This window comes from Castanea sativa, chromosome 9 (assembly GCF_040712315.1).
Source record: "Castanea sativa cultivar Marrone di Chiusa Pesio chromosome 9, ASM4071231v1".
Lineage (NCBI taxonomy): Eukaryota > Viridiplantae > Streptophyta > Magnoliopsida > Fagales > Fagaceae > Castanea > Castanea sativa.
The window spans coordinates 6,758,929-6,784,440 of NC_134021.1; the positions used below are offsets into that span (position 1 = coordinate 6,758,929).

Genomic DNA, 25,512 nt, shown 5'->3' on the forward strand with positions numbered 1-25,512 from the left:
TTTTATTTTATTTTAATGAGTTGTTTATATTAAGATGAATGTAAAAGTAAAACCTTTGATGTTTGGTGAATTGTAAAGTGAGATATTAAAATAGATAAAGTGAAATTTTAAAATGTTAAATGCTAAGTTTTTTTAGAGCTTTGATGTGAATGCTTTTACACTCTCACCAAACTTAAACACATTACTTAATTTTCTTATATATATAAAAAAAATTTGTAAAATCTTATTAGGGTAAAATACATTTGACACGGCTCAGACTTAGTTAATGTCAAGTAGGTCAAAGATAATTTAAAAAAAATCAATTTAATATCTAAATTATATGCACTTAAAAATGAAATTGTTGCATTTACCATTTAACATATGGTTCGATACCTGTTCATAAAAAAAAATATGGTTCAATACCAAGTCGGTTCAGATCAAAAAAAAAAAAAAAAAACCAAGTCGGTAAGTTCTGAACTGTCTTGTACACGCTGACTGTATTTTATCCAATCCTATAATTTTTTTTTTAAAAAAAAAATGGTTATATTTTCAAAAATCTATGATCATCCATTCATCCTATACAAAACGTAGATTTTTTTTCAAGTGGGCCCCTTCCAATTCTCTTACGCCACGTGTATAACAAACACTCAGTCACTCTTGCCTCCCAAAACCCAAAAAAAAAAAAAAAAACTAAGATTATTATTAATTAGGATAAAATAAAAAGTTAAGTAAAATACTAACAGTTTATAAAAGGGTTTTTATACGCAATGATTCTCATTATTTCATATATATATTTCTCTGATTTAAGCTCTCTCTTTCTCTCTCTCTTTCCTTATATATCCCCCTAACTTTCCTCTTACTCCATTTTCTCTCTCTCTCTCCCTCTCTCGCCGGGACCCACCCCGTCCGATCAACTCGCCGGCATTCCGGCGATCCGACTCGGATGATTCGCCACTTCGATCCTTCCAACGTTAAATTCTGATTCCAACCAAATCCTAAACCTTAACAAAATCAAAAACAAAAACAAAACAAAAAAAAACCCACGGCACAAACAAAAACAAAGAATACAATTCCTATTCTCGGACACTCAGATCCACAGCTCACAAGAAACTTGAATTTGAGAAATGATTCCCTGCATCCCGATCCATTATCATTCCCTGCAATCACCACCCTTCCATTTGATCCTCCACTGAATTTTTTTTTTTTTTTTTAAGTTTTAGTTTTAGGGTTAGGGTTTCGGTGTTCGTGTTTTTTTTCAAAGCTGAGAACACAATGTTGAAGAAAATCATAAAAGGAAGTCACCGAAAGCCATCCAAATCCGACTCCAACGACCCGGGTTCCATATTCGGTTACGGCCAACCGGCGACCCGAAATTCCGGGTCGGTCTCAACCGCCAATGTGGTCGTTAACCATGCTTCTCGTGCGGGCCCACCGCCTCCGCCATCTCCGAACTCATCTGGGCCCGGCCCAATTTCATCGGTGGGCCTTGGCCCGCCTCCGTCCGGACCCGTGGATCCTCTCCCGTTGTTCCGAGACGTGCCCGTATCGGAGCGACAGAGCTTGTTCATCCGAAAACTCCAAATCTGTTGCTTCCAGTTCGATTTCTCCGACACGCTCAAATCGGCGAGAGAGAAAGAGATCAAGCGGCAAACGCTCATGGAGCTCGTCGATTTCATACAGTCCGGTTCGGGAAAAATCACCGAAACTTGCCAAGAAGAAATGATTCGGATGGTATCGGTCAACGTTTTTCGGTGCTTGCCGCCGGCATCGCACGAAAACACCGGTCAAGAATCCGCCGATCCCGAAGAGGAAGAGCCTTATCTCGAGCCCTGTTGGCCACACTTGCAGCTCGTGTACGAGCTCTTGTTAAGATACGTGGTTTCGTCCGATACCGATACGAAAGTCGCGAAGCGATACATCGACCATTCCTTCGTGTTAAAGCTTCTGGACTTGTTCGACTCCGAAGACCCACGTGAGAGGGAGTATTTGAAAACCATTCTGCATAGGATTTATGGGAAGTTCATGGTTCATCGACCCTTTATTCGAAAAGCGATAAACAACATATTTTATCGGTTCATATATGAGACCGAGAGGCATAGCGGAATCGGCGAGCTTTTGGAGATTCTAGGGAGTATAATTAATGGTTTTGCACTGCCAATGAAGGAGGAGCATAAATTGTTTTTGGTTCGGGCGCTTATACCTCTGCATAAGCCAAAGCCGATTGCAATGTACCATCAGCAATTGTCTTATTGTATTACTCAGTTTGTGGAGAAAGATTATAAGCTTGCTGACACGGTTATAAGGGGTTTGTTGAAGTATTGGCCTGTTACTAATTGCCAGAAGGAAGTTCTCTTTCTTGGAGAACTTGAGGAAGTGCTGGAAGCCACGCAATCTGCCGAGTTTCAGCGTTGTATGGTTCCTCTTTTTAGACAGATTGCTCGGTGCCTCAATAGCTCTCATTTTCAGGTTTGTGAAATTTTGGATAGAATTTGTTGTTTATTAGAGCTAAAACCTGTGAACTATCAGTTTTTTGTTTGTTTGTTTGTTTGTTTGAGACAAATGGTTGCCAATGATTGCTTTTGTTGTTTTTCACATTTTGGGAATATGTTATGTTGACTGGTATTGTAAGTTTTGCATTTTAGTTCTTCACTTTATTGTGGCACTTGTGTTTGCAATCTTGGAACTTTGCATTTAGAAGAATAGCATCTTTATATGGAATTTTGGTCAAATGGGATTGTTGGTGTTTGAGGGAGGTGCTGGAATGTGATGTGATATATTCATTACATTCTCTCATCACTATTAATGGTCATAAGCTTATATAGCAAGTATTTAATCCTGGCGCAAAGGTGCTTCTGGTGTTTTTAGGAAAATTCTGCCTTTTTAATATCAATTACCTGACTGTCCAGTGCCCTTTTTAATCTACTAATGCGTTTGCCTTGACTGTTCTCAGAGTCGTTTCTTACATTTTTCTTTCACCTTTTTTCTGCCATTTCCACTTGTTGCCTTTTCATTTCTTAATTGCGTCATCTTGGAGTCAAAAGAGACATTTTGTAATGATCCAAGCACTGCCAACTTCAATTGAATTTCAATCTGTGATTAGTGGTTTTCTTATATTTTTATATGTTTTAACTAGTTGATAATTCTGAGTATCTAGTGGTTTACGTGTTGACTTGATTTTTAATGGCCAAGTTTTGTTCATTCTGTTATATCATGAACCTGTCAAAGAACCTAGTCAATCCATGTCTGAGGTCACAAACTTGTTTGTTGATTGTTTTATTTCTTGCTTTCTTTCAATCTTTTGGATAAGTGCAATTTTAAAACATGTTTGAAGAAGGGGACTAATAATGATCATAGGCTCATTTGGAAAGTATTTTATCTTGGCAAACAGGTGCTTCTGGTCATTTTAGGAACATTATATCAATCACTTCACTGTCCAGTGCTTTTATTTATATGCTAGTGGGACTGCCTTGACTGTTCTTAGAGCCAATTCTTACCTTTTTCTGCAGTCTCCACTTATTGCCCTTTTCATTTCATATTTACTTCATCCTGGAGTCAAAAGAGATATTCTAAAATGATCCGAGCATACCAACTTCAATTTAATTTCAATCAGTGATTAGTGGTTTACTTATATTTTTATATGGTTTAACTAGTTGATTATGTTGAGTATCTAGTGGTTTGTGTGTTGACTTGATATTCAATGGCCAAGTCTTGTTCATTGAGTTATTTCACAAACTGTCAAAAGAATGTAGGAAATCCATATCTGAGGTCACAAACTTGTTTGTTCATTGAGTTATTTCATGCTTTCTTACAATGTCTCGGATAAGTGCATTTTTAAACATGTTTCAAAAGGGCACTAAAGTGACCATGTTGGGACACCTAGGGAGTTATTTGGGGAGTGTTGATTTGGAGAACAAGGTGTTAGAGTTAAGAACTTTATTTTGGTTGGTGATAGATTATCTTGAAATGATAAATCCAAGGGGTTGCACAATTGGCTGGGGATCATGACTTATAATTCAGAGGTCGCTAGTTTGAGTCTCTTGTTGCCCTTTCCCTTGGTGTTATCAGAAAAAGAAAAAGATATCATCTTGAATAGAAAAATAGGTACAAGTGTGTGCATTTCTGTGTGTGTATTAGAGGGAGAGAGAGAGAGAGCTCCATGTTATGTTTAAAAATAATATTTAAAGGAAATACCAACTTGCTTGAAGGAAATCTTTCCTAGTTTGAGATGATGATTGTAATTTGTCAATCAATAGGTCAACAGGTTATTTTGTACAATCTAACTTTTGAGGCATGATCATTAATTCCTGTTTGCTAGAAACTTTACCAATGATATCTTTGATTCTTATATCCTGTTCTCATGGTAAGGCGATGGCCAAAATGATGGTTTGGAAGTAGTTTAGGGTGTTTATACTTTTTCATTTCTATGCAATCTTCATTCAAGTCAAGAATGGAGTATGGGGCTTTCCCCCCCTTTTTCCCCCTTAAATGTGGATTTTTTTTTTTTTTGTGGTGGTTAACTACAGGCCATGGTGTAACTACTGTAACACACTGCCTGTGTACATGGGGGCATTATATATATATATATATATATATATATATATATAAAGGCCATAATGTCTTTTTTTAGCACTTTGCCTATCAAAAAAATAAATAAAAAATCCTCCTTTTCCTTGCATATCTGTTATTTCTCTCTACTTCTGGAATCCTATTGGTAGAGGAGTAGCGCTCCTTTGTGAAATCACTGTCCATTACTTTATTTAAAAAAATTAAAATACAAAAAAAAAAATCTTGTTTTGAATAGAGTTTTGTTTACTTCTTGGGGTGGGGAAATACCTTTGATTGATTGGTCATGACTCATGAGCAATGCAAACTGATCTTTTAGCAGCAAATATCTATCGTAACATTGTTGTGTGGTTTCTCTCAATGCCACTATATAATGCATCACTGAGAATTATCTTTCCAATAACTTGTTTCACTTTAGATTTTTTTTGTTTGTTTGTAATTTTCCCTCAATAATACACCCGTCTTAGTGTCATGGTTTGCAAGTTAGTTCTATCTCCTTTGAACTCTAGTACACCTATCCATCATTATGCTTAGGTAACAGATTTTTTCCTGTTTCTCCTGAAAATTTTCTCTATTGCATCTTGAGATATTGTTTAATGGGTCTTTTTTTAGTTCGATAACTTGTTCAATGGAGGGTGATTAATGCATTAGTGAGAAAGAGTGACTTTGGATAGAGACTATGACTTCAGATTGAGAAATAACATTAATACAGGTGGTAAAAAATTGACATGTCTCTTAAGGAAATAACAGAGCATGATTTTTTTTTTTTAGAGATAATTACAACATGTTGTTAACCTCGCAGCTTGAACCCTTTCCCCCTAGACTCCCAAGCACTTTGTGCATGGGGAAGTGCCAATTTAGCTACAAGGCCTTTGGCACAGAGCATGGTTTCAGATAGAATAGATTGATAGAAAATAATATATGTGGTCGACCTTGACTAGTTTCTTGAGGATCCATAGCTGACTCCAAAACTTTGGTACTAAGGCTTGGTTGCTGTTATTGTTGGCTCCATCAATGTCAGTGGTTTATAATAAACCCTGTGAAATTTGCTCTACAATTTGCTCAGGATCAAATAGCCTAAAAGTTACTCTTTTGTCTTCGGACAGATTTCCTTGCAACATCCTTTTCTTGAAACAATTGGTGCTCTATTAAGGTTGCATTTATAATCAGGTAGTTACAGTCACACTGCCAAATGTTGGATAGATGAAGTATAGGTGTTGCCAGCTGGAAGTGGGGGAAAAGGATGGTGATAAGATTCCATAAGGTCATGCTGTCATGCCTTACCCTGCAAATGTGTGTTATGCATGCCTGCTGCCTGTTTGGTTAAGCTTATTTTCATAGTTAAAGAGAATAACTTTTCAAAGCATCACCTTTTTCAAGGTATGCCAATACTTTTACACAGTAAATAGAATAAACTGATAAAAGAAGCTCATCCAAACGCACGCCACTGCAGTTTTTTTTAGTTAAAGAACAATTATTTAGGAGAGAGCTGGAGGTGATCATCATTTGGAATTATTCAGTGGGTTTTCATGATTTATGGTGAACTTCATCCTGCTTGTTTGTGCTTGATTACAAAATTATGTGTTCATGTCATTGAGGCAGGCCTCTGAAGGAGGATTTATTTATTTTTTTGGGAACCATTGTGTTACTTGGAGTAAATATCTTCTTGTCATAAGATTGCACTCTAATCCTTCTAATTTACCAGCCTTTTTTGGACTGGCCTTAGAAGTTGACGAGTTTTTCAGATGTCACCTTTAAACATTCTTTGATTTCTTTCTCACGCTCAGTATAAAATAACACCTCTTTTACTATCAATAAAGCATAAAATGTCATTTCTTTCAAGCTTTTTGCTTAGGAACATTTGTATTGCAGGTTGCAGAACGAGCCCTCTTTTTATGGAATAATGAGCACATTGTGAGCTTAATAGCCCAGAATCGGAGTGTCATACTACCAATTATATTTGAGGCATTGGAGAAGAATATCCAGAGTCATTGGAATCAGGCAGTACACGGGCTGACTGTCAATGTTCGGAAAATGTTCTTGGAAATGGATGCTGAGTTGTTTGATGAGTGCCAGAGGCAGCATGCAGAGAGAGAGGCCAGGGCCAGAGAGATGGATGAACAACGGGAATTGACATGGAAGAAACTGGCTGATGTGGCTGCACAGAGAGGGGGAGAGGATATGATTACAGTGTAACTGATTACTCAGGATTAGTTGGACCACAATGGAAAAATGATTCGGAGGGATGGAAGATAATGAATCTGATCCTCTCCATTTTGGTGGGTATTCTTTTTCATATTTTTTGTTCACATTTTATTTTTTGATCTCAATCTGATCATTGAAGATATCGGAAGAAGAAGAAGCAGCTATAAAAATGTAATTTAAATGTATGGAATTTGTTAGGTATATGCTGTTGTTAAGAATGCTTTGTGAAATATAATTTGTATTCTTTTTTACCTTTTTTGGTTCCTCTAGAAAAAGAAGTATGAATCTTTTTGTTTGTACTTTCATGAAATTATTAATAGGACTTAAATTGTCTTTCACATTTAGATACGTAAAATTATTCAAATTAAGCTGGTGGGGTTATATTTTCTTTGTGTTGTTTGTTGAATATATGACATTTGCAAAGGAGGATATAATTCAAGTTCAGTGTTCACGGGCATGTTGCCATGCTAGTTAATTTATTGAATTTTTTTGGTATTCCATAAATTATATGAAGACGATACTTTGTCTGTGAAGAACTAACTACTTGGCAATCCTCACTCCTCAGTGCTGTGTGCCCTTTTTGAGTTATTGTTATCTAGATTTTGTGGATCGTCGAGCTTGCACGTGTTGCTATAATTTTCAGAAATATGTAGAAATCCAAGGTGAGTTCGTAATCCATCGATTTCTATCCTTTATTTTTTTGAGGTGGGTTGTATGGCAAATCTCAAACAGCTGGGTCTATTGCATGTGAATTTTTTTTCTTCTGGCACGGGGCTGAGTATAGACACTCAATGGGAGCACGGACTTCACTCTTCACCTGGCAAATCACACCTTTTTATATATATAATTAGTATGAATTTTACAAATTACATCCTGTAATTTTACATAAAATTCAATTCAGACCTATAATTTTCACTTTTATTCAAAAAGTTTCTCTTTCTAATTTCGATACACTGTGCCGCTAGGTGTTCTAAGACTCCTAACTTGAGTGATATAGTTTTGGAAATTCAAAAACTACCAAAACAACACCATTTTGGGATGCTTAACAGCAACTTCGCTAACAAAAGTGGACAGAAAGGAATAGAGGTTCTAGGATTTGAATGAACAAATCATAAGTTATAGGTTTGACTTTATTTTTAACTAAGTTAGAAATGTTAATTTGTAATTTAACATTTTTATTATAAAAAAAAAATAGTGAAATGTGAGATGAGAATTTGCTTCTTAATTTAATGGTACATTTTATCTAAAAAATAAAAGGTACTGTGAACATGTATGCCCATTTTCATGTTCTCTACTTCTTGTGATCTTGTCTCTTGTTGATGAATTCTAAAATTGGCATTCACAGCTTTGTACTACTTGGATGTTTCGTTTTTAATTGGGAACCTCTCCAACCTTTTCTTTTTGGGCATGTCTTTTGGCAAAAATTGGTATGGGTCTTATCTTATGGTTAGTTTCATAAGTGAAAAAAGAAAAGAAAAGAATATATATATATATATATATATATATATATATAGAGAGAGAGAGAGAGAGAGCCCAACATAACCCAAAACAAACAATCAAAAAAAAAAAAAAAATAGGTTGAAACTCTATAAAATAAAATAAAATAAAATAAAATAAAAAACAAAAAAGAACTAATAGGTGTCCAAAGTATTTCTTAATAGTTATAGCGTCAGCCAGTTTGTTCGCACGTCCATTTGCTGTGCAATATATATGTTCAATGGAGACTTGTTAAGGTCTGGCATAAGTGTTTGCAATCAACGAGTTCACACATCCATTTGCTTTGCAATATATGTTCAATGAAGACTTATTAAGGTCTGGCATAAGTGTTTGCAATCAATGTTCAAGCTAGTTAAATCATGAGGAAAATACAAAATATAATTGTTAACCAATTGGTTGCTAATAATGAGTCAATCTCCAATACTACTGTGTTGTATCCCATGTTGCATAGCCGTTGAAGTCCAAAATAAATAGTCCATAGTTCTACATTGAATTGATGATAATCTATGAAAATACTAGATTAAGTGCAAAATCTTTATCCATCTTCTTGATTCCCCCCCCCCCCCCCACCTCCTTTTTTTTTTTTTTTTTTTTTTTGTAAACCCGGATAGCATTAACGAAATTAACAACAACAGAATTTAGAGGACTATGCTTATTATAATACAAACCCACATTGTCATAAAAGAAAAGCAAACATAGATCTACAAGTGGACTATCAAAATATATAATCTCCTAATTTAGAATTGAACAATTTCTAGCTAAAGCATGAACACACTTGTTTGCTTAACGAAAATAGTAACTCATCTTCATTTGAGGAATCTACTGATGAGGGTCCTACAATCCAAAATAAGAGAAGCATGATGTAAACTATTACTGTACTCCTCAATTATCCAACCAAACACAATTTTAGCATCTATTTCAATTTCCATTGTCCTAAGATTCAAATTTCTACACATTATTAACCCTTCCCTTAGGGGCCATAGCTCTGCATTAACACTGGTAGAGACCCCAATAAAATGAGTGAAGCCTTTTATCTAAGCCCCATTATGGTCTTGGATAAGGCCCCCTCTATTAGCCAAACCCGGATTGCCCAAGAACCCATCCGTATTCAACTTAACCTAGCCAATTTCAGGTTTATTCCACCTGACCTTAATGACCTGAATTCAACTTAATGACTTGATTTGTCCCTTATATTTAGCTGAATCCAATGAGCCTTTTGCATTACTATTAGTATTTAATTCTATTCATAGCGTATCTATCTGGTTGCCAATAACAAGTCAATTTCCAATACTATTATTTTGTATCCAATGTTTCATAGTAATTGAACTTGAAGTTACTCTGATAGGCCTATACAGCTACGCTACCCATTTTTTCCCTTATAATTTTTTGTTGAAGTTCAAAATAATTAGCCCACCCTTCTACATTTACTCCATGAAATTATAAGGTTTAAGACAAAATCCTTTATCCATAATCTTGTATCATCCTTCGTCATGCCCCTGCTTCTCCTGAACGTGATGAGCTTTTTGCAATACCATCAAAGTTTATCCAAGATTTTGGTAGTGCTTTCTAAGTAATTGTAGTAATCCTATGTAAGTTTGGGTGTTTGATTTGATAAAATCATTGGCGCTCTCTCTCAATTAATTCAAACTCTCTCAATATCAAAAATTAATGTTATAGATTAAAATCTAGGGTAAAAATATAGTAGTAATTACCCTAAGATTTGGGATCATATTAACCATATCCAACATATTTAAACCACCGCATGCTCTTGGTGAGAGTGCTTGTGGGGTGTGAGGGGAAAGGGCCGAGGGTTCAAGTCTTCAGGAGGGAGCTTTATACACATATACACTTAGATTAGGCTATAGTAGAATTTTATCTTGTATAAAAAATATATATATATATATATATATATATATATATATATATATATATATATATTATAGCTAACTTATATGAAGATCAGTCAAATCATTACAGCTAACATAAACAAATTTATTAACTGTTTATTTGTATTTAGAAACCAAAATTATCAATTTTAAAATGTCTTGAACTTGATTCTCATTCGCCGAATCCTCATTAACAATTTGTTGCATATTTTTACCCTAAAATCTATCATAGATTATAAATCTTATCCTACCAATTAAAAATTTGTTCCAAAAAGAGGACAGGAAGTATGGTAAAACTAAAAAGAATATAACTTGGGAAGATCCTTTGGGTTCCCAAGTCAAAGTCATTCCATTACTCATTAGCCATTCACACAACAAGCCTTTTATGCCAATTCCGTCCACAAAAACAACATTCCCATAATCTTGCTCGTTAAAATCTTTTTATAGCACAAATACAAATCACAAAAACCCCAGCTTGCTTCAAAATCCTAATCTCCCAAACCTTGTCACCTTCCTCATCTCCTCTACACTCCACTCCTTCATTCCTTTTCCATATCTTCTAATTCTATCACTCTCTCTCACACACACACAAAACAGATAAACCTCTCAAGAGTCCCACACCAAGTTTTTTAGCAGCTAAAGCCTTAAAGCGTATATATGTCCAAAAAAGGAGGAACAACCTCGCTTCAAAAGGATGCCCCGTGGAGGGCCTCTCCTTCTGTTAAACCCATACCCAAAATCCACCACTCCCCTTTGCTCCGCCTCCCTCAAACTCCTCATTCAGACTATGCTCTCTCTGTCATGAAGGTTATATATATTTTTTGTATTGTGTGCATATTTTAACTTGGGTGGTTTTGTTCTATAATGGGGTTTTGTTGATTTTTAAGTTTCTGGGTGTATTTGCAGCATTCTAATCCGATAGGAAATGGGTTAGCAATGGAAGCTATTGTGGAAGCCGCGGGTCCAGAGTGTATTGTTCCAGGCCAGATTACACCCATCAAATTACTTGGTCTCAAGGTTCTTCTTTTTCATCAAAAAGCTGTCTTTTTTCAAATTTAATGTTCTTTGAATTTGAAATTTGGCGAATTTGTATTTGGGTTTTTTTTTTTTTTTCTTTAATTCGTACATGGTTGATTTTGTTTGATAAAATTAAAATTTATATGGGCATATTTATGCTATGGAGATTTTTGTAGGTACCTGTGAGTGTGAAATTGCTAATATACTAAATTCAGGCAGTTCTAAAATGTATCAAATACTAACAATCAAATGAGGCATTTCAGTGCTAAAAAGTGGATGAGGAATCCGTTTATTATTTCATTTGATAGTTCATTGTTTGTTTTATCTTGTTAAGGCTCTTGGTTGTGGTGAAATAATGGAATTGTGGAAGGAACATCACAATACAACTTTGTGGTGAGCTTATCAATATAGTTACTGTGATACCTTAGATTGTGTGGATTTAATTGGATTAGATTGTATGAGTGTGTGTTGTGCTAGCATGTGTGGACAGACAGATGTATGGAATTTAGCCATTTTGAATGCACAAACAATGGACGGTAAAACAATTCTTAAAATCATAGCACTTTATCAAGAAGAAATTACATAAAACTGTCATAAGTCTGAACTGATTTTAGATTTTTTTTTTTTTAAGTGGATCTTTATTGTTAGTCTTGAAAGGAGTGATGGCTGGGATGAACAATTATATTGTGTCTTCAAGTGTTTGATACAGCAAATTTGCAATAGGAAAATTGTTCTACAGGTTGTGGTTCCTGGACATAAACTCAGATTATTTGAAGGTGAAAGTATTGGAGGGGAATTATATTACTAAACTGAGAGGCATGAGTTGCACTTTTTCTTGAGCATTCACCTTTTTTCATATTTGAAAGAAAAAATTTCAGTAATGGGGCTAGATACATTTGGACCAGGACATAATATCAATCTAGGACATATGGAACTTCATTTGGCACTTATCCCTTATTGTTCTCCTTCCTCATGGTGGTTAATCACTACTGAAAAGGAACCAATTGTGAAGTGCCTTTTCCTTGATGTTTACATTCTTCGGTAAAGGCAATTTGTGCACTTCTAAAACACGTAAACCTAGCTCAACCTTACACGTAACAGTCCCATTCATATCAATTGTAATAGAGTACTGAACTGGTCTTTATTCAAATTGTGTTCCATGCCCAGAATTTAGTACATGAAACAGGGATTGAAAATGAGTGTAGAGGACCATGGGCAGATGTCTCTGACATGATCTGTTAGGCTTGAGAATGATTTGAGAGTTTTGGTTTGGTAGTGGTAGAGGTTAATAAAATGGTTGAAGGCCAAGACTCCAAGGATATTGACTTCATTAGCTTGTTCCAGTATTGGAAACTTCAGCCATGATTTCATGTTACGTTTTTTGTCAGAGGTAGGTGGTACAATTCAACCATCTACTGGTTGTTGGTGGCTATTTGTGGCAGACTGATGGATTTATATTAATCCGTTATCTTCATTTGGAACACTGTTGGTCTCTCTCTCTCTCTCTCTCAAAATAAGGTACTGATTTCTTTAATGATACTTCAAAATTGATTACCTTAGTTAACTTTGTGATGCTAAAGCAAGGATAATTCTAAGAGAGAGCATTCAAACTCAATAATTAACTTGTGTGGTCGGTTGATAAAACTTTGTTTGGTTTCAGTGGAAGTTGTCTGTTCTGTCTCTTCCTTTTAAAGGTTTTTTTTTTTTTTTTTTTTTAAACTTATCGATTTTGATTTCTGATATTGTACTATGTGACAATGCATTATGTTTGAGTTGGGTTTATGCTTTTATCTCATCTTATCAAATGGAAGGCTGTAGTTGCTGTTAATGCTCTCTGATGTTTTGGAGGGGTATCTTCTAAATCTAATGTTGTGTTGGGTCTGAAATTAGCATGATTTTGGTAATTTACTGCTTGTTTGCTTTAAATTTTGTTTTCTAGTTTTGCTTTTGCCTGTTTGTTTTTTGTTATTTTCCTTATTGTTAGTTTCTCTTCTGCTTATGGACAGGTATGGCCTATAGAAGTTAACCTGAAATTTATGGAACCAGTTGGACGAGAACTCAAGTCGCTTGGGAAGGTAAATTTTCATGTTTTTAGAGTTGTTTTCTTCTTTCTCTTAACTTGTTTACTTAATGTTTTTTGAGGAAAACACACACACACACACACACACACACACACACACATGAAGCTAAGTAATAGAATGCGAACTGTCAGTGCAATTTCAGGGACTGAAATTCAGAAAGGACTAGATCCTTTAATCTGAGGATTGAAAACAAGAGTTACACATAATCCAGGAATTTTAATTGGCTTACACATAAGGATAGTATACTTAATTGTACTAAAAGATTTCATCAATATCAAAGACATCGTTAATGGCATTTGTGTGTATATGTACGCTAGTAAATTATTATAATGCATGCTGGCAAATGCATGTATGGTAATGTTGGTGACTAGTCTTTCAAGTCATTTTGGTGAAAAATATAAAACTGAAATTAACTTACATTTCTTGTGAAAGATGCTTCCAACTATGAGCCGCAATTTTGCAGTTATTTTCAATCATTGTTTTGACAGTAGATAGGCAAGTGCAACAGATGCTTTGTGCTTATCATCCATTCCTTGTGGCCATGTGTGTGTAGGTTCTCATTGTTAGAAGTTTTGGTTTGTGCATGTGTGTGTATGTGTAGTAGTAGTAGTTAGTTGTCAGGAGAAATAAGGCATTCAAGCTTTTGTGGATCAAACATGGAATTCTGCTTTTCCAAGTAGCGTGTGACAATTAATGTGGTCACTGGTTCCTTTGATGCAGTTCATGGATGATGCGGTCAACCTCATGAACAAATCATTTATAGATCGCTGATGGCTTTGGTTTTAAGAGGACAGTTGGCTGCACATTTCTGCTCGCAAGTTTTTGTTACTATTGTTGCAATGAGCATAAGGCTAGCCAGGCAGTATGACTGTAAATAAGATCTCACATAAGTTGTAGATCAGTTGCGGGATAATTTATATGGCATGGTGACATTTAAAGAGGTTCTGTTTCTCCAATGTACTTTTGGCTATATATTTAATGGATGCTTTTCCCCATAGATAATCTTGAGTAAGTATGTTTATTTTTATTTTTTTATTTATCAAATCCATAAGGTTGAGTCAGGTGTAGATATTTAATTTTATTATTTTTCAAAGCGTTGAAGAGTCTTTTGATTGATTCTTTAATATCCACTTCCATTTCTAGCTTGTTTGGGAGGGGGAAATGAAATGGAATGGAATGAATTTTTTAAGGTATATTATATTCTAATTTCTATCTATTCAACTTCGTTTGAAAGTTTAGTGGGAATAAATGGAATATCCAATCCTTTAAGAAAATGGAGTTAAATTATGCTTTAATCTCTATGTTGAGAAATGGAAATTAAAAGTGAAAGGTATAATAATAAAATTAATTATTTCTTTTGTTTTCATTTACTGTTTTATGAACCCTCAAATACAAGAGAAAAAACATCATATTCTTTTCTCTATTATATATCTTTATGATTTACTCATTCGATCCTTCCATTCTTTTATAAACCTTTAAGCATGGTGTTAATATATGAATTGCTTATAATCTTCAAAAATGTCATCACATTCTGAAGATGACAATTCTAGTCATTTAATAAATAAATAAATTGCAATTCCAGTTATTACGGAGTTTTGTTTAAATTCTTGATGTGGTGCATCACTGACCAATTCCAACTTCAAGAGTAAGCTCTTTGCTTGAGTTGAAAGTGCCTTATGGCCCTCAAGTCCCCAAATACTCTTGTGGTAGGTTTCAGAGCATAACCAACTAGCAAGATGAAATCTTGTTACACCACACTGAAGCTGAACGATAGTCCAAAAAGAAGCCGAACGATCTACCGGAAAAGGATACAAGTACCAAAAAGAGTGAGTGCATGCACAAAGCACATGGGTAGCCTAACTGTGTGTGCGCGCGCGCGACTAAAAATCTTTGTTTTGGGTTAAAGGGCCAGAGGCCCAGAGCAGACTGCGGGACAAAAGGAAAACGTGAGGGAGATGAAGCAAGATGGTCCAGTGGGAGATAATTATTGCCACCCTAGTTTGGGCAGTTATGAGTTATAACTATCATAGTTCCTTAACTATGGTCTATGTCTCAGTACAAGAGTGGACTGAGATGGTCCGAGCTCACTTCTAATCAAAGAGCATGTCTATTGTGTTTGGCGGCCTGCTAAAGAGTCTGCATCTTTTCCATGTAATTTAAAAGCTAAAGAGAAATATATCAAATATCAACTTGATCTTGGTTTTCTTTTCTACCCTCATCCCTATCCTTTCGCCTTTCTCGTTAACTATATATTTAATGGAGATTGAACTCCTGACATATAATAATGGGCAGATAAAACCTACCTATAGACTTGCAAAAAGTACTAAGTGAAGAATAACTTTGTAGCTCAATTGAACCTCTTGAGGTTTGTTTGGAAACTGCTTATTGCTGAAAATTAAAAATACTGAAGTAAAATAATTTTTAAATGTGTGAAAAATACCGTGAGACCTAGCTTTAAATTTGTTTTTGCAAAAATTCGTACTTGTGAGTCCCGTGAACAGTGCACAGGACCCACAGAAAAACACCGTAGAGCAAAATAATTTTTCAGTGCAATCCAACCATACACTTGATGTTCACAACGAAAATGTCTAAGGTTCAAATCTCCTCTCCTCATAGCTATTGAATATATCAAAAGAAGAAGTGGAGAACCACTTTTGCGTGTAGAGCCAAAAATGATCGTGCAGAAAGATAGAACTAGAATAAATATATTCATAAATTCATGGATAGCTTAATCAAGATGTTATTTGCATGTATAAGTAAGGCAATGATAAAGTTCCCACCAACTAGTGTTGTCCACCTATGTTGTCATGTAATAATATCTGGTCTTGTCACCCTCTCTCTCTTTTTCCCGACTCCTTTGCCACCCTGTTCCTCATATAGAAAATTTCAAACTCCTCTGAGTTTGTTGCAAACGACAATGGCTTTTAAAGCAGCTATGCAAGGAGAGAAATTGCGCAAAGGGGCTTGGCAAGAAGAGGAAGATGAGCTGCTCTCGACCTTTGTCACCCTAATGGGGGAAAGGAGGTGGGATTCCATAGCAAGGGCATCAGGTATATATGTTTTATATGAATGAACAAAACAGATATTTGCTTGGTGTCATAAACTAAGCTTATAGAAAACTTGTTCTTACTGCAGGTCTTAAGAGGAGTGGTAAGAGCTGCAGGTTCCGGTGGTTGAATTATCTTCATCCTAATCTTAAACATGGTCATATAAGCATCGAAGAAGAGCAGATCATTCTTCGACTGCATGAGCTATGGGGTAACAAGTAAGGTTCTTTAATTCTTTTCCAATGTTTTAGTTACAGGAAGCCCCACACTTTAGAAATTATAAACATGTTGAAAGATTAATATAACATAGTTGGGTCCAAAATCTTTTTGTAGGTGGTCTAGGATTGCTAGAAGGTTGCCAGGAAGAACAGATAATGAGATCAAGAATTACTGGAGGACTCATTTAAGGAAGAAAGCACAAGCACGACATGAAGGTTCATGCAATGCATGTTGTTCTTCCTCATGATATTATTGCCATTGGTTTTTCCTAGATAATATGTTTTCTCCGCATTACTAACGGTTGTTTTCTCCACAGGAAACTTTTATTGTGAACTAAAGAATGGTGAACAAGATTTCTTCTTTCAGAAAGGTGATATGAGTGGCCTAAACCATAACTATAAAAACCATGGGACTGCTGAGGACTTTTGTGGAACCTCAGACGATTCCTTTGATGCTCTTGGGTCGTCAAATTTTGCATTGATTAGTTCTCCATATGAAACGCAATTATCAGATCCAATCTTAGAGTTGATAAAAGATCAAAGGGAAATAAAACATCATGAGGGCTGTAATAGCTTAGAGTCTTGTTTTTGTTATCCGGCGTTGATCCCAGATGATAGCAATATATGGGACTACGCTGGCTTCCTATGGAACATGGATTAAGCAGAAAGTTACTGTAATTAAATGTGAATATAAAGAGCATTCAAGACTGTAAAACAGTCATGCTTTGTATCATGCATTACACAAACTGCATCATGAATATTGTATCTATACTTGTTTGTATAATCTAGCTACATTTGCTAAAAATCATTACTTATGTAACTCTCAGTCTCTCTCTCTCTCTCTCTTGAAAGTTTAGGTTTTTACATTCTTTTTGTCTTATAAATCCAAATACTTGTGGTGGGGGAACAAAATTACGCTAAGGATTGTAAGTAAACAAACTTGTATACAGATGAAGTTTGTAATTCTATGGAAACCAAATAATCATTGTGGTCATAACATAATAGTGGAGTAATGGCATATATAAGGGTAAAGAGTGCTCCTAGGTCCAATTCAACTTTCCCTAACTGATAGCAAAATAAAATGTTCCATTACAGCAAGCTTGACAAAATTCTACAAAATGTCTTGCATCCCAGAGGACAGAGTAGAATTAACCATTATTGATTAAAGGATTGAAAAGCTTCTTATATGCATAGACTTGGAAAGATTTGAAAGGTTTTAAGCCATTTCCGTCCCATAAATGGAGATGGTGTGGGCTTTGACCAATAGAAACAAAATACCCATAGTAGAACTGAAACATGATTTTGTGATTCGGCCAACTCTAATCTACTCTCTCTCCCCTTCTTTCTCTGTATTATGACATCTAAAAGAAGCATACTCTAAATCTATATTGAGTATGAATTCATGGTTGTGTCAGTTTTCATCACAAACTGAAACCAAAAAGGGATATCAATTAGCTGTCTATTAAATTTTGAAAAAAAAAAAAAAAAAGAGATCAAATCTTTAGCACATCAGTCTAACATGTGTTGCATCAAGAATTTAAATTAAAATGTAAAGTAACACATTGAAACTCAAACTGTGAGTGATCAACAACTGTTATTTGCTTTTTCAAAAGTCACTAATTGAGCTATAAAAAAACTGCAATATAATAAGCTGATTGTGATATTAATGGAACACGAGGATGGTCAGGTGCAATCAAAGGAACAAGATAATATATCCATTTAGAAAATAGAGCACGAGGTGGGAGCTTGAGAAGGTTAGATGAACTTAACAAAGCCTCAGAATAAGTCACATACTTACATGTCACACTTTAGGGAAAACATCATACCTCCTGTTCCTCCTTTTCTTTTATGTCTTTTGAGTCTGGCTGCATTTGCAAATTGCTACTCAAACCTATCACGATTACATCACCTTCACTAAATTTGTCAAACATTATTGCTTGCTTAATTTACCCGATTAGATTGAATGGAGATAAAGTTAAGGCAACTACATTAGAACTCCATTAGAATTACAGTATCTTTTATCCATATCTAATAACTAGTTTTTTATTTAATCCTTAAAGCATAGAAGTCAGTGTAAAACAGCCAGTGACCCACCACAAAAATTGGAAGAACGGATTATCTACTAGCCATACTTGGCAATTTAACATGTATGGATCATCATATTAATGAGTAAAGAATCCTTCTTTGAATTTATTAGAGTTTTCTTTCTTTCTTCCTAAACCTTGTCTCAGTTGGATAATTTTCAGGTTTTTGTTTGGTGGCTTGTGATTCTTTAGATGGTGCAGATTTCATTGGATATGATTGTATGTTTTGTGGGGGTGAGCTAAGTCCCAACTGGGCCAACTCCCAAGATCTTGACTAATATACATAAGCAATTATGAAATATCTTAGCGTAGCTATGCCATTGCTTTGTGGGGAGAATCTTGAGATCACATTGACTTTTTTTTGTTGTTGATAATTTGGTAGTTACAACAATAAAAAGAGGGAATTTGAACCTTGAGCATTTCCATTGAAAATACCATGATGTATCGAGCCCTGACTCTTTGATTACACCATAGTTTTAATTGAGAATAAAAATCACAACTGAATTTCATGTTATAACATAAAAGTGGGACGTATTTTATAAAATAACAAACATGATAGTGCAATCAAAAGGGATAAGAAAGTCGAAGTAGAAGGTAACAGTGGGCCACTGCTTCCCGACCAATCATCTGTGTAGTCTGGGCCTGAGTCTAAACCTGTTCCACCACCATTGGGTCCTGTACTCCACATTCCCAAGTTGTTGTCCCTGCTTTTTTGTCCATATGTTAGAAAGTTTTTGCTTTGTATTCATTTTTATCACATACATAATAAAATAAATAAATAAACACACTCACATATAAATCAAATTATTTTACATTATTATAAGAAAAGTAAAAATTATTTTGTTTTTTTATATATAATATAGCCAAACATTGACAAAAAAAAAGAAAAAAGATAGTAAATATATTAAACTAAACTCATTACATGCGATTTGCACATACAATAATGATTTTTTATATTTATATTTTTTTTAGTTTAGTGTTATATTGTTTAAAAGTGATAATATAAATATGCTACTAAATTCTTCTAAAAAAAAAAAGTATGCTACTAAATTAAAATAAAACAAGATAAATAATTTAACATATATAAGTAATTCTTGTTGAATATAGTCTTTGGGCCTCTACTTTCGGCTTTGAAATTAGCCCATCTAAAACAGGCATGGGTTAACATGCAAAAACTTTGGGCCTCAATATAAAATTTGGGTAAAGCAGTCCAATAAAGACATACACTTTCTTTTTCTTTCTTTTTTTGGGTGAAAATATACACTTTCTAAATTTTCTAATTTCTTGGGGACCATATGTGACAGTTGAACAGTAAAGGGAAATCATGATAATTGACCAAAGTAAAAGTAAAAGAAAAAAAGAGAGAAAAAGAAAAAGAAAAAGAAAAAGTGAGAAAAAAAGAAATAAAGAAGAAATAAAGAGAAAAGAAGCAAAATGAAATTTACAAACCTGCCACCAACTCCAAGGGCGCCGGCATGCATAGTGAGCTGGTCAATAAGCACAGCTGATTTGGGCTCCACGCTATAAGCCTTCTCGTACTTAACCTCTACACCCTCACCTGAGGCCACAAATATTGCTCCGTTCACCATTATATCCCCATCTGTCCTCCAATTCCATCCCTTCCATTTTCCTTCCTCGGTGTCCACTCTCTTTGTCACCTGCCCAACCCATGTACGCTTGTTAAAAATAATATCAATGCATAGGACCATCATAAAGATTCTTATAACTCAATGATATTGTTTGATCTCATTTATTAAAAAAATTATATTTCAAATCATCCTCCTCACTTATCATAACAGTTGAGGTTTTTGGTCTTGTACATTGAGTGATGTTGCTATATATGTTTAGAAATATTAGTATTTCATCAAATAATGTTTTTGAAAAAAAAAATTTAAATGTCAAGAGTATTAATAATTAAGTCCAATATTCCAAGAGTATTGGTAATTATGTCAAAAAATTTTGTCTGTATTAAGTCCAATATTCCAATTCAACTCATGTCTAAAAACTAATTAATTATTAACAAGTATGTTTTTATTCTTAGCTAAACTAATTCCTAAAAACTAACTAATTGACAAGTGTGTTTTTTACTCTTGGAAAAATGTGTATATCTCATTATTGAAATAATCACTCTTCTAAGAGTAATTCTTAAGGTCTATTTGGTCTCTAAGTTCAAACTCACATTTTTATATTTTAAACAACATTATACATATTTTCTTATACTTTTTCACTCACACGTATTTTAAAAAATTACAAAATCTCATTTCAAACTACTTTACCAAATACTTCTTTCGTTGCTCTCAAAACTAATTCCTAAAAACTTAACTAATTGACACTCTTTTGAAACTAATTCTTAAAAACTAACTAATTGACAAATTTTTCATACTTCAAAAGTATTTCCTGTCTATGATTGATTGATTTGCATGATTGATTACTTTGTTTGATTTTTATCAAATTAGCTTAGAATTTGATTTTATTTGAATACAAAAACAAAAGGTAATAATACCTCCTTGGCATTGGGATCAAGAGGAGCGGTGTAGCGATTGCCTTGGCTATTAATGGTAGGGTTACCACTACCACCAATAGCATACATCTCCCACTGAGTGTAATCATTGTTAACCACATGGATATAGCCACGTCTACACCTTGGCATTCTCTGCACCAATTTTTCACCAAAGTGATTGAATGCTATGGTCACTTGCATTCCTGAGTCTGGCAAATAGTCATCGCTGTGGCCCAACAGCATCACCTCATTGTGATGCGAGAAATAATTGTTTGATATTGTGAGCCCTGTGGACCCCATAATTGCATCAATCAGCCCATCTTTGCAGTGTGAGAGGGAACAGTGGTCGATCCATATGTCTTTCGACCCAAAGATCGAGATCCCATCACCGTCTGATTCTGTGCGGTAGCCGTAGTGGGTTGGGCTCGACCGCACATTAGTATTACCTGCAACATCGTTGAGGGAATAATATATCATTTCAGGTTTGAAAGTTGGGATTTTACTTTCAACAGTACTATGACACAGTCATTTCTACACTAACGAATTATAAAGATCGACATCATTCCTATATACTATCAAATTATAATTTTTGAAAGAAAAAAAAAAGTTAAAATGTAAAATTCATTGGCTATGTTTAGCAAAATTTACTCTAGTTCTTTAACTTTATTTTTGTTTATATCAGTTCTTTAAGTTTTAAGTTTATTTCATTAGTTTATGTTAAATGTTATGGTTAATTGTTAATTTTTTTAATTAAATTAAAAATTTTAATTAATGATTGATAAATATTTTTCATTTTTTAAAAATATTTAACAAAAGTTGAGGAATAAAATTGATATTAAAGGACTCAAATAAAACAAAACAAAACTAAATAATTGAAATGAATTGAAATTTAAAGTGTTATATTTGCATTTTAAAGTGGGTTCTAATTAGCTTAATTAACAAAGTCTCTGATGGTTATGTAAGAGATCAAGAGTTCAATCCATACTTACAATAAAAAATGATTGATGTCTTGAACTGATGATAAACAACTATCAGACCCTATAAGTTGGAAAAAAAAAAATTCATTTACTGTAGTAATTATGCCTTTATTAATAAGTTTGGTAGGAGTAGGACCCCCCATTCACAGGTCCCATTTAATGCCATATTTGTCAAGTTTGGGTGTCAATCCTTGGAGAAAGTGGAATATTGATATAGTATGTGATAGGCTAAAAGTCATCATTCTCAGTAACTAGTTTGAAAAAAAATCGGATGGGACGAAAAAAAAGGTTTCTCAAAAAAATAAAGTTTGAAATAAAATCGGATGGGACAAAAATGGTTAGAGAGGTGAAAACTGTATTAGGGAAAAAAAAAAAAAAAAAAAAAGAGAGGTGAAAATTGTTGCTTTTACTGCCTCATGGTCATGGACTACTCATGATGATAGCAATGAATAATAAAAATATTTATTTGAGAATATTACAGTTATCACTCTTTTGTGTAAAAAGTTATTTCTATCTCCAGCTCAAGGAACCGGAGAGCGAGAGTATTTTTCTGTTTTTTTTCATCATTCGCTCCATGGACTGGACGTCTCACAATCATATGATATGGATCTCACGTATTTGTAAGAAGCATGTTTCATTGAATGGACAAATAAAATAATTTTTGCTTTGATTTGAAATAAGATAGTTAGAGGGGAATTTTTCTTAGTTTGTTTTAATCCAAACTCATATAAAAAAAATTGGTAAATTGTATTTTCTCAATTTATTTTTTCTTTCTTAAAAATTTTTTATTGTGTTTCTTTTTAAATTTTCTTATTTTTATTTATGAATATGTTGTTAATTGTTTTTTTTTTATACAAGATAGTATTTTAGTCTAATCTAATCTAAGTGTGTAAATTTCCCTTTTAGAGACTTGAACTCCGGCCTTTGTTCCCCGCACTTCACAAACACTTATACTTGTGAAGTGACCATGAATTATTGTTAATTGTTATACATGCTGAAGGGTTACTTTTGCATCTTCATTTATATCAAACACATGAATTATGTGAATGATTTATGACACCTTATTGTCTTACCAAAATGCATGTAAAAATTAATAATAAATAGAGAAACTACAATTTTTTTTTTCTTTTGTTAAAGAAAAATTACATTATTAAAGACATGAAGTTTATGTGAGTGATTTATGACTTGTCTTACGAAAAAAGAAAAAAAAAACTTTCATTAAAGAAATAATAAATAAATAAATAATCATTATGAGAATCTGAGTAACACTTTCCATTCGTTCACCAAGTGTGTAGGACAAAAATATTTTCCACTTTGAAACTTCTTAAAAGAAGGTAAAAAACTGTGGAATAGAATCATCCACATACAAAAATATCAGACTCAATGCAGATTTGGAAGAAAAAATACCAGAAAGAATTTTCTAACCTGACGGATGGCAATGGTGGATATGAATGTTGTGTATAATGACATTGCTTATAAACTGGAGAGTAATGCACCCACCACCCACAATGTGCACATTAGCCCCTCGACCATCAAGAGTCTTGTAGCTATTAAAGATGAGCTCCTGAGACAGCTTAATGAGCATGTTGCTGGGAAACACAATCCATAGAGGTTCAGTCTGAATCACAGCATATCTTAGTGTGCCTGGCTTAGGATTCACTGCATCATCGTCTGAGGAGTCAGTGACAAGGTAGAATTCACCATTCTTGCCACCGACAGCATATTGGCCAAACCCAATTGCACAATCTGCTAGTCTCTGCCTGTTGTTGGCCCAATTTGGGTCACATTTCCAACAGTCATCTATGGGGTTCCCTGTTAGGCATGTGGCCTGGTCTTTCTGAGAGACTTGTAGCATTTCCCTTCTTGCTATAGAAGCATTTACCTTCCTGTAACAAAAGAAAGAAACAAACTAATTACCACAAAAATCAAACTTTAGTCCTAACAAGGTCAAACAAACTAGTTACTTCCATAAAAAGAAAAGAAACCAATTGAGGTTGAGACTTGAGAGCAACTCAAGAATGTAGTTAAAAGACATGCAAAATGACCCAGATCTAGGAGGAGAAAGTTGAAAAACACAAAATGCAGAACAACCCAGTACATAAAAACTAACAAAGTGAGTAGTAGTTCACATTATAAGCCTAGAAAAGAGTATCCAAGTAGAGGAAACATAACCAAAGGCCTCAGAACTATATATACCTGTGAACTTCTTGGACAACAGCTTCGGGGTTAGGATGCTGGCCTGGAAGAGTGAGGTTGAGCATTGCTCTACCAAGTGGAGAAAATGAGCAGAGAAGAGAAATTAGGACAATGCAGGTCCTTGGGAGCATTTTTAGCTGCAGAACCAAGTTTTGTGTTGCTTCACTATCAGAAATTTTTTTGCCTTTTTTTGTTCTAAAATGTACACTCACCAGTTTTTAGTAAGCATTGTTAAGATGAAAAATCTGTCATTAGCAAGTAACAAGTTAAATGATACATAGTAACTAGAAATTAATTAGAATGTACGGCAGTGAATGAAGAAGATGATCACTATTCACTAGTATGTTCTCACTAACTTGCTCTGTATCACAGTAACCCTTATAATGCCGTTTCATTCCTCTTTTATAATCATGCTGCAAACTTTTGTGGCAACTCACCTATCGGTGGTAAAAGGGAAAGAAACACTGAAAAAGTGTCTCAATACAGTAGTGAAACACTATCCTATGAGAATCCGATTGGTTTCGAGGATGCTTAATTTGGATTAGTTTGAGTTTAATTTGGATGAGTTTAATTATTTTCATTCTCATTTAATATATATTAAAAATATACTTTTTTTTAAGTGAGGCTATAAAAATTGATCCAAAACTATAAATTATTGGTCTAAATAATTTTTGGGAGCTTTATCTCCCTATTTGCTAAAAGTCAGATAAAAATAAAATAATATTTGTGATAAAAGTAGATAAAATAATTTTTGAGAGCTTATCTCCATGTACATTCTCCATGCAATTGGACAATTGTATGGAGAATGTTAAGTTGAAAATATTAAAAATGTCAATTGAGTTACAAAAATTTTCTTCTAAAAAAAACAGTTACAAAATTTTTAACCAAATATATTTAAGCAATTTTAGGAACTAATTATTTTTAAGGGTAAAATACTATTTCTATCCCAAAATTATACTAAAAATTTAATTTTTCCCTAAATTTAAAAAGTTTTACTTTCATTCTTTAAACTTTATCAAAAAAAAAATCGTCTCTAAATTATTGAAAAAAAAATTTCATTTAAATTTTAGCCTCTAAACTATTTAAAAAATATTTATAAAGTTTAAAAATTAAAAAAAAAATTAGAGATTAGGAAAAAGAAAAAATATATATTAGTAAAATTTAGAGATTCAAATAGTATTTTATAATATTTATCCTATTTTTAAAATAAAAAAGACATTTTCATATTATTTAATGAGATTTTCAAGTTATATTAGCACTTA

At 33.9% G+C, this 25,512-nt stretch overlaps 4 protein-coding genes across 5 annotated transcripts; 3 read left to right on the forward strand and 1 right to left on the reverse strand.

Moving 5' to 3' along the window:
• Window positions 1-773: 773 nt before the first annotated feature.
• LOC142610571 (serine/threonine protein phosphatase 2A 57 kDa regulatory subunit B' beta isoform-like) lies at window positions 774-7,000 on the forward strand. The gene is made up of 2 exons (XM_075782412.1): window positions 774-2,445; window positions 6,415-7,000. Exons 1-2 carry the CDS (start codon window positions 1,252-1,254, stop codon window positions 6,736-6,738), a joined length of 1,518 nt encoding a protein of 505 aa, XP_075638527.1. The 5' UTR covers window positions 774-1,251; the 3' UTR covers window positions 6,739-7,000.
• A 3,465-nt stretch (window positions 7,001-10,465) lies between these two features.
• On the forward strand, window positions 10,466-14,230 carry LOC142609547 (uncharacterized). 2 transcript variants are annotated; one of them, XM_075781153.1, is made up of 4 exons: window positions 10,466-10,937; window positions 11,037-11,147; window positions 13,154-13,222; window positions 13,949-14,230. In XM_075781153.1, the coding sequence occupies exons 1-4, from the start codon at window positions 10,788-10,790 to the stop codon at window positions 13,997-13,999; spliced, it is 381 nt and encodes a 126-aa protein (XP_075637268.1). In that variant the 5' UTR covers window positions 10,466-10,787; the 3' UTR covers window positions 14,000-14,230. The 2 variants fall into 2 exon arrangements, with proteins under 2 accessions (XP_075637268.1, XP_075637269.1); XM_075781154.1 differs by lacking the exon at window positions 13,949-14,230 and adding an exon at window positions 13,782-13,920 and having other exon boundaries at window positions 10,499-10,937.
• Window positions 14,231-15,970: 1,740 nt separating this feature from the next.
• Window positions 15,971-17,298, forward strand: LOC142611219 (transcription factor MYB27-like). Its single transcript, XM_075783266.1, has 4 exons — window positions 15,971-16,278; window positions 16,364-16,493; window positions 16,609-16,709; window positions 16,811-17,298. The coding sequence occupies exons 1-4, from the start codon at window positions 15,993-15,995 to the stop codon at window positions 17,152-17,154; spliced, it is 861 nt and encodes a 286-aa protein (XP_075639381.1). The 5' UTR covers window positions 15,971-15,992; the 3' UTR covers window positions 17,155-17,298.
• Window positions 17,299-18,897: 1,599 nt separating this feature from the next.
• LOC142611218 (putative pectate lyase 12) lies at window positions 18,898-24,680 on the reverse strand. Its single transcript, XM_075783265.1, has 5 exons — window positions 24,251-24,680; window positions 23,480-23,940; window positions 21,081-21,523; window positions 20,027-20,235; window positions 18,898-19,281 (listed from the first exon to the last, which is right to left on the reverse strand). The coding sequence occupies exons 1-5, from the start codon at window positions 24,379-24,381 to the stop codon at window positions 19,089-19,091; spliced, it is 1,437 nt and encodes a 478-aa protein (XP_075639380.1). The 5' UTR covers window positions 24,382-24,680; the 3' UTR covers window positions 18,898-19,088.
• Window positions 24,681-25,512: the final 832 nt, after the last annotated feature.

Coding starts and splice junctions, on each gene's coding strand:
- LOC142609547 (XM_075781153.1), top strand. CDS start 10,788: ATGTCCAAAAAAGGAGGAACAACCTCGCTTCAAAAGGATGCCCCGTGG. Junction 11,148..13,153: donor TCAAATTACTTGGTCTCAAG/GTTCTTCTTTTT, acceptor GCTTATGGACAG/GTATGGCCTATAGAAGTTAA. Junction 13,223..13,948: donor AACTCAAGTCGCTTGGGAAG/GTAAATTTTCAT, acceptor CCTTTGATGCAG/TTCATGGATGATGCGGTCAA.
- LOC142611218 (XM_075783265.1), bottom strand. CDS start 24,381: ATGCTCCCAAGGACCTGCATTGTCCTAATTTCTCTTCTCTGCTCATTT. Junction 23,941..24,250: donor GTTGTCCAAGAAGTTCACAG/GTATATATAGTT, acceptor CTTTTGTTACAG/GAAGGTAAATGCTTCTATAG. Junction 19,282..20,026: donor GCCCTTGGAGTTGGTGGCAG/GTTTGTAAATTT, acceptor ACAAAAAAGCAG/GGACAACAACTTGGGAATGT.
- LOC142610571 (XM_075782412.1), top strand. CDS start 1,252: ATGTTGAAGAAAATCATAAAAGGAAGTCACCGAAAGCCATCCAAATCC. Junction 2,446..6,414: donor TCAATAGCTCTCATTTTCAG/GTTTGTGAAATT, acceptor TTTGTATTGCAG/GTTGCAGAACGAGCCCTCTT.
- LOC142611219 (XM_075783266.1), top strand. CDS start 15,993: ATGATAAAGTTCCCACCAACTAGTGTTGTCCACCTATGTTGTCATGTA. Junction 16,279..16,363: donor TTCCATAGCAAGGGCATCAG/GTATATATGTTT, acceptor TTCTTACTGCAG/GTCTTAAGAGGAGTGGTAAG. Junction 16,710..16,810: donor AGCACAAGCACGACATGAAG/GTTCATGCAATG, acceptor TTTTCTCCACAG/GAAACTTTTATTGTGAACTA.